This window comes from Mytilus edulis, chromosome 2 (assembly GCF_963676685.1).
Source record: "Mytilus edulis chromosome 2, xbMytEdul2.2, whole genome shotgun sequence".
NCBI lineage: Eukaryota > Metazoa > Mollusca > Bivalvia > Mytilida > Mytilidae > Mytilus > Mytilus edulis.
The window spans coordinates 17,946,491-17,961,198 of record NC_092345.1 but is presented as its reverse complement, the minus strand read 5'-3'; the positions used below and the strand labels follow the sequence as shown (position 1 = coordinate 17,961,198).

The window sequence follows — 14,708 nt, the reverse complement described above, 5'->3', positions numbered from 1 at the left end:
GTGTTTCTGTCCTCTTATAGTTGATGTGTTTCCCTCGGTTTTAGACCATAACCCAGATTTGTTTTCTCTCAATCGATTTATGACTTTCGAATAGCGGTATACTACTGTTGCCTTTATTAAGATAAGTTTGAATGTTCTATATAGGCCCGGTTTGTTTTTTACTCTTAACTTTTAACATATATGTCACCGTTTCCTCCAGTGTACTTGATGAAGATTATCCCAAGAAACAACCACTATTCGCGCGGAAATCGGTACCATAAGCTTATATCAAAACACCGATTTGATGACACCACTGATGGTTTTACATGTATATCACATGGTAACTTTTCACTTTGACATGATTGAAACGATGCAGTTAGAATGTGTTAATTTGAAAATAATGTACTAGTCTTTTTTAACAATAAGTTACCCTTCCGTAGCACCTGAGATCACCCCTAGTTTTTGGTGGGGTTCGTGTTGTTTATTCTTTAGTTTTCTATGTTGTGTCACGTGTACTATTGTTTTTCTGTTTTTCTGTTTGTCTTTTTCATTTTTAGCCATGGCGTTGTCAGTTTGTTTTAGATTTATGAGTTTGACTGTCCCTTTGGTATCTTTCGTCCCTCTTTTACAGGTTCCAATGGCAATTATGAATGTGACTGTTTTATTTGGGCTAATTTTATTTTGATGCTCTCAAAGATTTTGTAGATTTTGCATATGATATTTACCTGTTAGGGTTAGTTTGTATTGTTTGGGTTACTATTAAACTAAAGAGGGACGAAATATATCAAAGGGACAGTCAAACTCATAAATCTAAAACAAACTGACAACGCCATGGCTAAAAATGAAAAAGACAAACAGAAAAACAATAGTACACACGACACAACATAGAAAACTAAAGAATAAACAACACGAACCCCACCAAAAACTAGGGGTGATCTCAGGTGCTCCGGAAGGGTAAGCAGATCTAATGCTCACAAAAGGAAATGTAAGTATTCGCCATCTTACGGATTATCATACAATTATAGGACATAAGTATTTGGTAGTGAAATTGAAGTCTCTGGTATCACTTAGTTATATTTCCTCTATCATAAAAGGACCAACAATATTCGATTCGAATGGTGGAGTTATCGAAAGTAGGAAACAGAAACCTCTTTCCCTATGAAAAACATAAAAATTGTATGGCTGTCCTAAAAGATAGTGCTATATACGTTGACTAGACAACTGCTTCATAAAACATATATTCAAGTTATTAACCCTTTCAAAATAAGCAATAGCGACCTGGCATCAAACTCTGAATAAAGGGTTTAAATGTAAAGGTGTGGATTTTTGATACATTTGAACAATCCGTTAAGGTACTTTGAAATAAAAATAAAGATGCTAACATGTGTTTATATGGAGTCAACACAAAATTTAATCCTGGTATCTATGATGAGTTTATTTACTCTCCACGTGCAATCGTAATCAAACTTACAAGGGTGCCTGTACGGCTGTTCCGAGCTACTAATCCGCAGAAAATGCCTATACCAATACAGGAATATGACCGGTTTATTTTCTATTAGTTGTGTTTTTTTATAAAGTCTAACGTAGGTTGTGTCTGTTTTATGGACTTCCCGTTTTGCATTTATCTTGGAGTTCAGTACGTCGAGTAGATATGCACAAAAACATTACAGCGTCTTTTGTTTTTTTTTATATAAAAATGAGTTAAAGTACGACTTTATAGATAACTGGTCCCCATACAGTCATCTATAAAATCGTCCTTTAACCATTTTTATATTTTTAAACAAGTCGTTATTATGCACATTTACTAGACTCGTTCATGCACTCTTATGAAACATATTAAATACAGAACCTTCTCAAAGACAAAAAGAAAAAGCTTCTAGAAAAGAACTTTAATTGCGCTTCCATATTGATTGATGATGTGCTTTCACTCAATAACATACTTTTCAATGAGTCATTGCATCCTCATCTTTTCCTTGATATCTACACAGATGGACGAATTCAGACTAGATTCTATGACAAAGGTTATTACAACTTTCAACCCGTCAGATACCATGTTCAACAAGTAACATACCCTTCATTCTTTTGATTGTCTTTATGAATATAACTTTTACTGTTTAGTCTATTTTTGGTAATATCCATTTGTCGTGGCTCTGTACTTACACATCCCGTCTTAATTAACTAGAAATAGTCTAAATGCGGTGCTTAAAAGTTGCGTTAAAACGCCAAAAATCAAATATACTTCCCGTCATTGTGATATTGTGCCATTTTCTATTCGCGCGCATGGCTTCGTTAGAGACTAGATTTTGAGCTTCTTTTAAATTATACAATTCACTGAATTGACACAAAAATATGAAAAAAAAATATAAATTTAAATATCACTTGAACTTGGTGAGGTATATTATGAGTACCGATTAAGCTACCAATGTTTCCAATATTTCCTTTGTTCTGCTTTTTACGAGATTTTTAAGTCGGCTTGGTCCACAGTTGGCTGGATTGGTCATTCATTCGACCTCCTATATTTTAGTTCAACCATAGATGTGATGGCTATTATATCTATGGTTCAAGTAAAGTTCGGCCAAATAAAGTTCAGTGGTTTCTGAGAAAAAAATTAGGTAAATAGAAGATAGAAAATTACAATAACAGTCAGTGGTGGCCGTTGTGATTGATATCGGTTGGCTTTTTAATCATAATTCATATTTAAAATTTGAACTACATGTATCATTTCCGTATAGATCCCGACCGAAATTTGTCCTATTTATCTATCAAAATGATGACACTTCGCACCGAGTACTCTGACAGCATGCTGTGAATTCTCCATTAGTTATTTCCTATTTCGTTATTCCTGTTACTTTAATAATATTTTTTACATAACTATGACATAAGACACAGCTAGAGTACAATGCTGTAGAGTTTAAATACCTACGGAATGACGCCAAAGGTCAACGAGGCCAATAAATTGTACATTTTACCTGTATATACACAGGTACAAATACACATAAATTTTAAAAAGAAGATTTTATTAACCACTTACTTGATAAATTATTGCGGTTTTGTAGTTTGTTTGATAGAACGGTAGTTCAATAAAGATAGAAATATAATTTAACACGCATTTGAAGACCATCCCGAGGAAATTAAATGTTTTGACGGGAAGTTCGTCTAGAAATTGTCTCTCCTGTGTAAGATTTTGGTAAGTACTTATCTATTTCATCTTTTCGTTTAATTTTTACATAGTGTAAAATTGAGTAAATAAAACATAAATAAAACAAACAAAGACTCAACTAGCTTAGAATTTTATTACAATTTGGTTATCGTACATTTTGTGTACACGTTGATCAGACCCATTTTACAGTGTAAATTAATGGCAGTACTACATATATATGTATATAGGTAATACTTGGAGTGTCTACTCGTGAGCTCTCTTAAAACTGGGAATTAAAGACATTGTCTATTAAACTTTTTGAACTCCAAAAATATCTATTGTAAACTTTAAAAAAAATGGGAAATAGGAATTGAGCTAATCTCTAAACTAATTCCAAAAAGCAAATATTTCTTAGATCCCGATTTGACCAGAGAGAAAACACTAAATATATATATATACGATTAGACAATACTAACTGATATATCAACTTAAAAACGACCACACAATTGCTGATTTCTTTAATCACTTTTGTTAACCGATTTAAAGCTGCGAACGTTTTTCAACGGTCAAAAGATATTAAGAGTTCAATCCTTATGTGCTTTAAAACTACTGTTCGGTTTCAACAATGTTTCTGTTTAGACGAGCAAGACCAACGGTCCTCTTAATTTAGATAAGTAACTCAAAACTGGAACCGGATTGAACTTGCAATGTGATTATTAAACTGTTCGACAAAATTTTGCTATTTGCTATAAAACACAAATGATAAATTGAGTGGCCTAGCTATCCGATGTTTTGCCATATAATAAACTGTGGCCACTAATGGCTCTTTTTCCCAGAAACGGACAATTCTATAATAACACCTAAAAAAAAAAAAAACAAGAAATATATAGACACTGTTCCGACAACAATCTTACAGAGAACACTGGATTTTATCAAACATTCTTAAAGATTTTCGTGTATGTATAACTTGAAGGCTATTCAAAATTGAAATGAATGTGTATTGACGAAAATTGGTATTGTAACGTTGACCTTTTTATTTTTAATTTCGAACAAAGAAGAGTTAAAAAAAATTGTTTTAAATAAAAAAATATCAAAACAGGATAGACAGAATTATCAACAGACATATCAACTGAAATACCACTACAATTTCTGATGAGTTCATTTCCTTTCGTTGATTCAGATCTAACTTTATAGTAGCTTCGAAAGTCTTTCATGGTTCGTTAGGTTTTAAATTACTAAACAAAATACAAAATGGTCTCAATTTTATAGCAAAGCAGTAAAATTTATATTGACATCAAGTTTTAAAATCTATAGTGATATAACGTGGTCTAACTCATGAGTAACTATCACTACCATTTACCATCTACCATTAACCAACACGAATAACACTATAAAGTGTTATTTTATTGTAGAACTCAGTATATTTGCAGATTTAGTAACCGATATTTTGCAAGACAATGCAGAAACACTCTCAAATATTAAAACCATATTATATGATTCCGTGCGTACGTTAGTTTTTTTTTTTACATTAACTTCGACTGGTACGTCCGACTTTGTACTTTGTTTTGCCTCTTTTAACTTTTTTTTATTCGAGCGTCGCTGATGAGTCTTTTGTAGACGAACGCGCATCGGATGTCCAAAATTAAGCCTGATATCTATGATAAGTTCATTTACCAAATCTAGGGATAAGTTTTTAAAAAGTTGTTGTGCAGCCAGAAGTTCTAGATCATAGGCACTTTTTCTCAGATTTTTTTTTATATATATACCTTAATATAAATGTTATACTAGTATTTTAAGGTTTATAGGATTTTTTTCTGAGACAAATGCTTGTGTTAATAGATGTCTTAATATATTCAATAAAAGCCATCAGCATATTTGGGTTACAATTTAGATGTCGTAATACATTTGAATGAAAGCCAAAAGCATATTTCGGTTATAATTTAGATGTCGTAATACATTCAATGAAAGCCATCAGCATATTTAGGTTACAATTCGTTTTGGTGGGAAAGTGTCAACTACGTTTTAAGACTGGAACAAGGAAATACAAGGTGATAATCATATGTGACACAATGTTATGTATAAGAAAAAGATGTATTGATATACACATGTCCTCAGGGAAACTAATTTGAAAAGAATGAATAATTTATTGTGAAATGACACTCATATTACAGATATGATCTAGACAAATATTTAAGTTATTGGTATTTTTTTTTTTTTGTAACTTTCTTATCTTATGGATGGAAGAACCCTTCTGTGACCGACTATCATTGGATAAGATTTAAAAATTTGTCAGTAGCACACAACTTTAACAGAAAACCCAACAGCAGTTCGGTCATTTGTGTACGCTAAGAGAAACACAGCGTGTTTTCACTCCTTATATCATTCATATGTGTAGAAGGAAAAGTAACAGTTCGTATTAATGATAAAGTGGTTATTGTCTGTCTAAGAAGTCTACCCCCCCCCCCCCCCAAAAAAAAAAAAAAAGATTGTTCACATTTTAGAGTTATTGTCAATTATATCCTCATCCATCATATATATCGGTTGTCTTTAAAAAAAAAAATCAAACATAAATGAACTATACAAATATAATTGTCCAGTCGCCCAATTTTGAACATAGTCATTTTAATGGTCTAAATAAAAAAAAATAATGAATTGGTGTTGTCGAAAAAAGTCAGTCTACAGCCCTTTTTAATGGTCACTTTCTTCGGTCAACAGTTGCATTAACCTAAATGTCAAATATAAGTATTCCAAGTGTTGGTTAGTTGTCAAAGTTACTCTGTCTATTCAAAATATGACATTTATAAGATTAAAATGTAGACAAATAATTTACTTAACAATACTAAATAATCGTCGACTTAAAACTTGGCAGGGATGTTTTAATCTTGACCGGCCATCGCCAGCTAGACAAAATATATGTCACAGGAACGTTCCAATATTCATACATGAAAATACCTATAGGGCATAATGTAAGACTTGAAATATTTTTGAACAATGCAATTTATCATATCTATAATCTACAGTAAAGGCGTGGTATTTGAGTAGAGCGCTAGAATGGTCCACTTTTATTGTCTTAAGTTGTGTACAATATGTAAAAGGAGCTTTTTAAATACCTCATAGTCAATAATCTATTTGCATTTAAAGAATTCAAAATGTATGATTATTCTGCTGTCGGTTCTTGTTAAAGTTTTGAGGATTATTGCTATTAATTCGCCTTTTAATAATCGGTGTGAATAAAAGCCGTGTGAATCAGGTATGTGAAATGTATTGTATGTCATCTGTTGTCAGTATTTGGTGTGAAAAGACGCACATTTTGTTTAATGTTTAATTCAAAATTTACTACCTGGTAGTCTTATACTTAGTCATTGGGTTGTGGTTAGTCTATATTATGGAGAAAATAGGATGGAAAACGTTTTTCCCAAAAACATTTTTAGCCTATGATTAACATGAAGGTAATTCGAAATTCGTGTTTTAATTTTACGTGCACTTTAAATATCGTATCTGTAATGTATACATGAAGCAAATATATGACGAATACCTGTAAAATTAACACGTATTTTAATTTTGTTTTAAATGGGCATTAGCTACGAATTATTTTAAAGTTTTATACAAACGGATTTGTGAAACAATATTTCGTTATTAGCGGTCAGTTTTTAATCTTTTTTGTAAGAATAGGCTAAAAATATCAATGATGTTTAAATGACTTGCAAGTCAACAAATCAACTTATTTGAATTCACATTCACGCGAATTTTTGAAGTTTGTAATTGAAAAGTATTTTAACATTGTAAAATTGAGAATGGAAATGGGGAATGTGTCAAAGAGACAACAACCCGACCAAAGAGCAGAACACAGCCGAAGGCCACCAAAAGATCTTCAACACAGCGAGAAAATCGTATCAATAACATTTTTTATTTTAGCTTCAGTTATAGCAGTTACCGAAACTAGCATGATTTTATGATTTTACAGACAGAAAGAAATGCAACATATGGCAAAACAATTAAACTGTCACGTTATTAACGACTGTTAATTAATGCCACTTGTTACATCATAATATGATTTGGCCCACAGATAAGTGATAATTTATATGTTTCGTGTACATATTTCCGTCTTACATGTTATATTTCTTCCCTAAAGAGTCTCATATAAATTTGTATATCTACCCCGAAGAGTCCCATATAAATAACTGGTCTCTAAGTCTTGTTTACAGTTAATGACTCTGCAACTTGAACATTGAGCTTTAAGCTGGAATTCTAAATAACGATTTACAATAGTTTCAATTCTTGGTAGCAGAAATTCACAAACAAAAGGAAATATTTTTATGACTGAAACATACCTTATCTGAAATCACTTTTAAGTGTGTTCATATTATATCATATCAACACAATCAATAATAAAGTTAAAACATGCATATTTTTATTGTTAAAATTCGATTTTTCCGTCTTCCCTCCAGCGTTATTCTATACTTCTTCCTAAAAATCACTAAAACAAATCTACCAGCTGTTAAAATATTATATTAATATAAACTGATCAATTATATAATATGTCAATACATGGAAATTAGACAAATGCAAATAGGTCGATTTCTTTAGTGTGAAATGTTGTATTCAAGGAAATAAAACGAGTACAAGTTCAGTATTATAAGGTATGTAATGACTTTTAAAAATACGGTTTCAATATAAAATATAAAAAAGGGTATTGTTTTATAGCAAACGAGTTCTGCTTTTCGCGACTTCATACCGTTTGTTAAATTGAAAAAAGTAAAACAACATCAAAGTTGTAGGTTGGAAAATGTTTCAATTGTTATCAAAATGCGATATTAATTTAAAAATAGACACACTGTAATTGATTGATTAAAGGATAAAAACGCAGTGGCGGATCTAGGTGAGGGGTCTGGGGTTTTCAATGTATTTTAATGGGGACATATGGTTGGAACCCCCTTTATTCTTGGTTGGGACACCCTTTTGAAAATGGATGGATCTGCCCCTGAAACGAGCCCAGCAAATGAATTCATAGCATCTAAAGAAGTAAATGATGGTACATGTAGGAAGCTTTTAAAAATGTAAACCATGCATGAATGTTAAGAGACAGTTAACCTTGACAAACAGTCTTTACCGCTCAAACGCAAGTACGTCGCATATTCAGTACGTGACTTTTGACAGAATCGCACGAGCTGTTACGTCTTACTTTGACAATCATATTATATAACAAATCCAAAATACAAAGTGATGTAGAATTAGTTAATTTATTATATTATCCTCACGATGCATAAGTACTTCTTTGTTGGATTTGGCTTCATGTTTGTTTTTGTTTTTCAACGTCTGTCGGATACTTTCTGCATGATTTCCAATATTTATTTCTTTAATTCTTTAATAGCCTTTCGAAATGTCCCTATAGTGCTGCAAAGTAATTTAGGTTTTTTTTTTAGTTTTGTATATAGGACAGCTTTTTTTTTTTTATTTCATTGAACATTATACGCATAGAAAAATAGGAGCACATGACACATTTTTTTTTTAATTATTCGACCGACGAGTTAATGAATGTTTATCCCTATTTTAATGCAGAATTCTTGTCAGCACACAATGTTAGACCAATAATACTATACTTCTAGACACTGTTGAATAAATACACAAAACTCAGCTTAGCATGTGTATATTGCATGGTTGCTAATTCGTTAACATTTACCCAGACAACTTCTTTTAATCCGCAATCTTCAGGTGTCAATATTCAGTTTCGGTTTTGTTTATTTAAAATTACAACTAACAAGTGTCTATTAAATGGGACTACTTATTGAAAAGTAATGACAAGGACAGAAGGGCCGGATTTGTTATCCGACAGCCACTGGAAACTCTAATATTTCGCCTAGTTGCATCAACTTTCTATTTATCAGCAAAACAAAAACTAATATAGGTTAAACTCAAAGTAGAAAGGTAAACACTGGAAATACCTTTTTTATTATCTATGTTAGTCGAGTATATATAGTTTTCTATTTGTTTAGAAATTTTTACGATTTCACAATTGATAATCTAATTCTTATTGTGTTGGACAATAGGTACAATTTTAAGAGGTTTTTATTTCACAATATTATATTAGCATACTTTAGTCTGGTTGAAATTATTTCTTTCAATTGTATATCTAATTGCACTATAAATTTCATTAGATTACTATGCATTTTTTTATAATATAGATTAAACGCCCATCGAGTGCATTTCAATTAATCTGTTATGTAGGTAAAAATCTTATATAAAGACGTTGATTTTCGTTTTTCGTTTAATTACACATGAAGTTATAAGAAACCACACAGAAAATCACTCACGCCATATCATTTCAATTCCAACAAAAATATCCCTTACAGAGTTGTTCATGGTAACATCATAATAGATAAAACAAATGTAAAACTGTCTTTTAAATTCTTTTAATGTTTTGCCTTAATAGACAAGGGTTTACTATTCAATTGTTTTGCCTTAATAGACAAGAGTTTACTATTCAGTTGTTTTGCCTTAATAGACAAGAGTTTACTATTCAGTTGTTTTGCTTTAATAGACAAGAGTTTACTATTCAGTTGTTTTGCTTTAATAGACAAGAGTTTACTATTCAGTTGTTTTGCCTTAATAGACAAGAGTTTACTATTCAGTTGTTTTGCCTTAATAGACAAAAGTTTACTATTTAGTTGTTTTGCCTTAAAAGACAAGAGTTTACTATTCAATTGTTTTGCCTTAATAGACAAGAGTTTACTATTCAGTTGTTTTGCCTTAATAGACAAGAGTTTACTATTCAGTTGTTTTGCCTTAATAGACAAAAGTTTACTATTCAGTTGTTTTGCCTTAATAGACAAAAGTTTACTATTTAGTTGTTTTGCCTTAATAGACAAGATTTTACTATTCAATTGTTTTGCCTTAATAGACAAGAGTTTACTATTCAATTGTTTTGCCTTAATAGACAAGAGTTTACTATTCAATTGTTTTGACTTAATAGACAAGAGTTTACTAGTCAGTTGTTTTGCCTTAATAGACAAGAGTTTACTATTCAGTTGTTTTGCCTTAAAAGACAAGAGTTTACTATTCAGTTGTTGTGCCTTAATAGACAAGAGTTTGCTATTCAGTTGTTTTGCCTTAATAGACAAGAGTTTACTATTCAGTTGTTTTGCCTTAATAGACAAGAGTTTACTATTTAGTTGTTTTGCCATAATAGACAAGAGTTTACTATTCAGTTGTTTTGCCTCAATAGACAAGAGTTTACTATTTAGTTGTTTTGCCTTAATAGACAAGAGTTTACTATTCAGTTGTTGTGCCTTAATAGACAAGAGTTTACTAATCAGTTGTTTTCGTAGGTTATTGTATGCCATATTTGTTTTTCTTAAACATGTTTTGTTATAAATTAGGCCGTTAGTTTTCTCAATTTGGTTTCTTTCTTCATTTAACATGTTGGGGCCTTTTTATAGCCGATTATACAGTGTGGGTTTGTTCTCATTATTGAAGGCCTTACGATGGCCTACTATTCCTAACATCCACTTCATTTGCACTCTAGTGAAGTGTCTCATTGACAATCATAGCGCATTTCCTTATTTTTACGTAAGTGATAACAAAAGTTATATAAGAATTGTAAGTTGTTGCGTCTTGACTGTCCTTTTCTGAAGGTTGCGATGAAGGATATATTGTCTCTTTTAATAAGAGCACATTATATATATAATGTTTGTTATCTTCTTCCCTGTATTGATTTTTTACTCAAATGTTTGCATTGCACTATCACGGCATGAAATATTTGACACTGTTAGTTAAGAAACCATCAAACAGTCAATCACTGTGCAAGATCTAGTTTCCTGTGCTCATCTTGACGCGCTCATCTTGACGTAGGAGGTACAGCGCCAGCAAAAAGAGTGTGAAAATCATCATTGTCTCTTCTTGTACTTTCTGTCGTCTATGTTGCTGTCTCAATCGAGTTAAGCGGGGGTTTTCTATTTTTTTATGTATACCATTTTAAGTATATTGTGACATGTGTACCATTGTTTGTCTGTTTGTCTTTTTCATTTTTAGCCATGGCGGTGTCAGTTTATTTTCGATTTATGAGTTTGACTGTCCCTTTGGTATCTTTCGTCCCTCTTTTATCACTTCACTGATTTGATTCCAAAATAAGGACGGTTGAATACTAAATCCTGTCTAAGGTTATGTGCCTGTCCCCGGTCAGCAACCTCTTCATGGGTTCAGTGCTTTCCTAATACCTTAAACTTTGTCCTGCTTCATTTCACATTTAACACTTTAAAAAATTTAAGACATTTGTCATAAAAGACACTTGTGTATTGGTGAAGTCCGACAATATGTCAAAACCTAAACATATTTTGTGATTTGTTTTTCTGGGTTTCTCTATTTTGTTTGTTTGTTTGTTTGTTTGTTTGTTTGTTTTTTTTTTATTGTTTTGTTTTGTTTTGTTTTGTTTTGTTTTGTTTGTTTGTTTGTTTTTGGTTGTTGTTTTTTTTGGGGGGGGGGGGGGTGCAGTTTCATTGACATAAATCTATATATCTCTTTTTATTTATATTTTTGGTTGAAAAAAATGCCAGATTACATTGGACTTTCTGTATATAAAAGACATGTACAACACTTTCTGCATGGTTATTTTTTTAAAACTCTTATAACATGTACAAATAAGTTATTCATGTCAGAATCGTTCTATTTAACGGTACCTTGGAACTGAAAGCAGTTCTACATCATAACTGACATTGAGTCGTACTTGTGGAAGTTTCACCTTCAAACCACGTTTAATTTAACACAGAGTTCTGGTTTACCTATTACTCAAGGTGGCCAGATAAGGGAGGTGAACCGCTACTGGGAGTGGTTTGACTGTAACAACGTATCTTTTATGTTTGTCTAACGTCACTTTAAAGAGATTTACATGTGTACTACAAGGTGAAACTTTAATGGGTAAAATCTTGTTTTATCTACAAACATGTCACTATTTTCATAGACAACCTGCATGAGTCACATCTCTCTACCGTGTACACGGACTTTGTATGGAGATAAGGAAACATGTAGGTTATGTAACTTTGATTCTTAATTTTGTTTTCTACACATGATTTAATTTTGTTATAAATTTATCTTTTTTGTAACATACGTTTTAATAAACTTAATTCTATTATAGGCTTTTAACTAATTTTTCTCACGGATAATAACTAAAGCTTAAATTTTATTTTAGGGAGAATATCCCTTGTTACACACCCAATAACTCCAACACTAAATATGTATAAAGGCCTTATTTTAAAAATGAATTTGTTGTGTTTCAGTGACATTCGACTTTATCTAGTATCTCTAACAATATTGTACTGAACAATAGACCAAACAAATCTCACGAATCTTTAAAAGTCGTTTGTCCAAAACACTATAATAGTTTAATTTATATATAGATTGAAAGTATATTTAAACTGTAATTTCGCCCGTTATAAACCACGCCATTTCCCAAAAGAGTATGTTACCACTTCACACATTTGTCAACGCAATTCATATTTTGGTACCATTGCTTACAATGTTTTACTTTTTTTTCAGATATTCACACATTAGTTAACTGTGTAATGCATATTTTGGTAACACTACTTATAATGTTTTACTTTTTTTCAGATATTCACCATGTAGAAGTGGCTATGAATCTATTGGTGAGAATTCTATCCTGTATTACAATGGTATTAACGGCTCCTGTTTTAAAATGTAAGTTGTTATAAACAAATTAATACACTTTAGATTTTTAATTTAATTCTTAAATCTGTGTTGAATACTTATCCTTTGTGTATTTGGTCGATTATGTCACTGAAAATTTTGAAGAGGCTTAGATGAATGTTTACCGTTTATTGGCGCATATTACAATTACATTTAACATACAAAAAATTATCATGATAGTTTAAAATCACATGATTTCATAGATAAGCACACTACTGATTTGTATACAAAAAGTGTGATTTGTTGGTTGAGAGGTTTTGAGAAAGTAGAAAAAATTGATGGTGACTTAAAATTATAGTTAGATTAAGATGAAATGCTGCTGTTAACTTGTTCACACCAATCAACAACAAAAACAACAGCAAAAATAAACAAATAAACAGACAAACAATGCTTTGAAAGGCCTTGTGGTTTTATTTGTATTGCATTGTTGAAAATTAAAAGAGCCAATAGCTTACGCATGTCCATATAATATTCTTTGATTATAAAGTCTTCATTACATGTATTTCAGACGATGTAACAAAGCGATGTAGCAATATACAATGTGAAAACGACAGTCATTGCATGGAAGAAACCTTTGTGTTAAATGGTATGAACTTACTGGAAACGGAGGCAAGATGTATATGTCATGGTCATTTTACTGGGCCTCGATGTGAGGCAAAGCTCATTCTTACTCCAGATGTGATAAAAGCGCATTATATAGGCTTTAAAGTTTCATTTCATAACGTTTCTAGTGGAGAAGTTATATCAAGTGATTCTTTTCAAGACAGTTTATCATATTCTATTCAGTATTGGAAAAACTCATCTGAGCGGTCATGCTCGATTGCTACAAATATTTACTCCCCTATCGACGGATTAGATGGTTTACAAATGGACACATCTTTCACCTTGTGTGCCGTTACTGATCCCGCTGGTTGGTGCGTGCCACGAGAAGTGAATTTAACATACGATAAAAACTGTTTAGTTATAAAAACTTTGAACACTGAGTATTCCTTTTGGTCACAATCATTTATACTTCCGGTTGCTATATCTGTGATTGTTGTTTTATGTTTATCTATTCTTGTTATACTTTGTATGATAAAAAGAATTTTCATGCCATCAGACAATCATCAAAAATCAAGACAATCGCAAACGGACTGGGCAAAGAAAAGACGGAGAGAAAAACAGCGCGAACAATCAAAAGAAGTAAATCTAGTAAAAGTATCGTCGTTGGACGATCTTCTGACGGACAGTTATCCGAGTCCGGAAGATTCATCGATAGATCGGAGAACTACTCGGAAAGCTGGAACTACAACATTTGCACCTGTTTTCAATCAAAGTAGTTTACCAAACGTAATGGAAGAACATACCACGGAGGATATATTATTAAATCAAAACGAGTCTAGTCATATGTTACATCATACAAACGGAAGTGTCTCAGAAGCATAATCATTTTAATTTATCAGTATTTAATGTTGATTTTTATTTTATTTTAACTATTGAATGTTTTACAAAGGATTTAACACAGTTTAAAAATATCAAAATAAGAAATAAAATATGCTAAAATCATTTGCATTCTAGACAATCCGCTTACTTCCCAGTAATATCTTCTGATGACTGCTGTAGTCATATTCACTGAGAATCCTGTCTATTTGCCAATGGTGTAGTTTCTTTGTTTGTTTTTTAACATCTATTGTATTAATATCTGGTTGTGAGATTAGTTTTCAATACATTTTAGGGAAACAATCCCTAATTGAAAAAGGAATTGATAGGGACGTCAAGACTTAGCTGGATTTTTTTTTTAATATCGAAGCGTTTCTTCGACTATCATTTACAATGCAAACCTATCAGAAATGTCTGTCATTGGCAATATCTGAGGTGAAAGAGGGTTTCTGTTAATTTAAAATGTCATTTATAA

General features: G+C 31.6%; 1 protein-coding gene across 5 annotated transcripts; it reads left to right on the top strand.

Annotated features, from left to right (window-relative positions):
• The first annotated feature begins 2,759 nt into the window (after nucleotides 1-2,759).
• LOC139511612 (uncharacterized) lies at nucleotides 2,760-14,359 on the top strand. 5 transcript variants are annotated; one of them, XM_071298522.1, is made up of 3 exons: nucleotides 2,760-3,166; nucleotides 12,719-12,805; nucleotides 13,323-14,359. In XM_071298522.1, exons 2-3 carry the CDS (start codon nucleotides 12,742-12,744, stop codon nucleotides 14,237-14,239), a joined length of 981 nt encoding a protein of 326 aa, XP_071154623.1. In that variant the 5' UTR covers nucleotides 2,760-3,166; nucleotides 12,719-12,741; the 3' UTR covers nucleotides 14,240-14,359. The 5 variants fall into 5 exon arrangements, with proteins under 5 accessions (XP_071154623.1, XP_071154624.1, XP_071154622.1 ...); XM_071298523.1 differs by lacking the exon at nucleotides 2,760-3,166 and adding an exon at nucleotides 6,170-6,368; XM_071298521.1 differs by lacking the exon at nucleotides 2,760-3,166 and adding an exon at nucleotides 7,679-7,758.
• The last annotated feature ends 349 nt before the right edge of the window (nucleotides 14,360-14,708 follow it).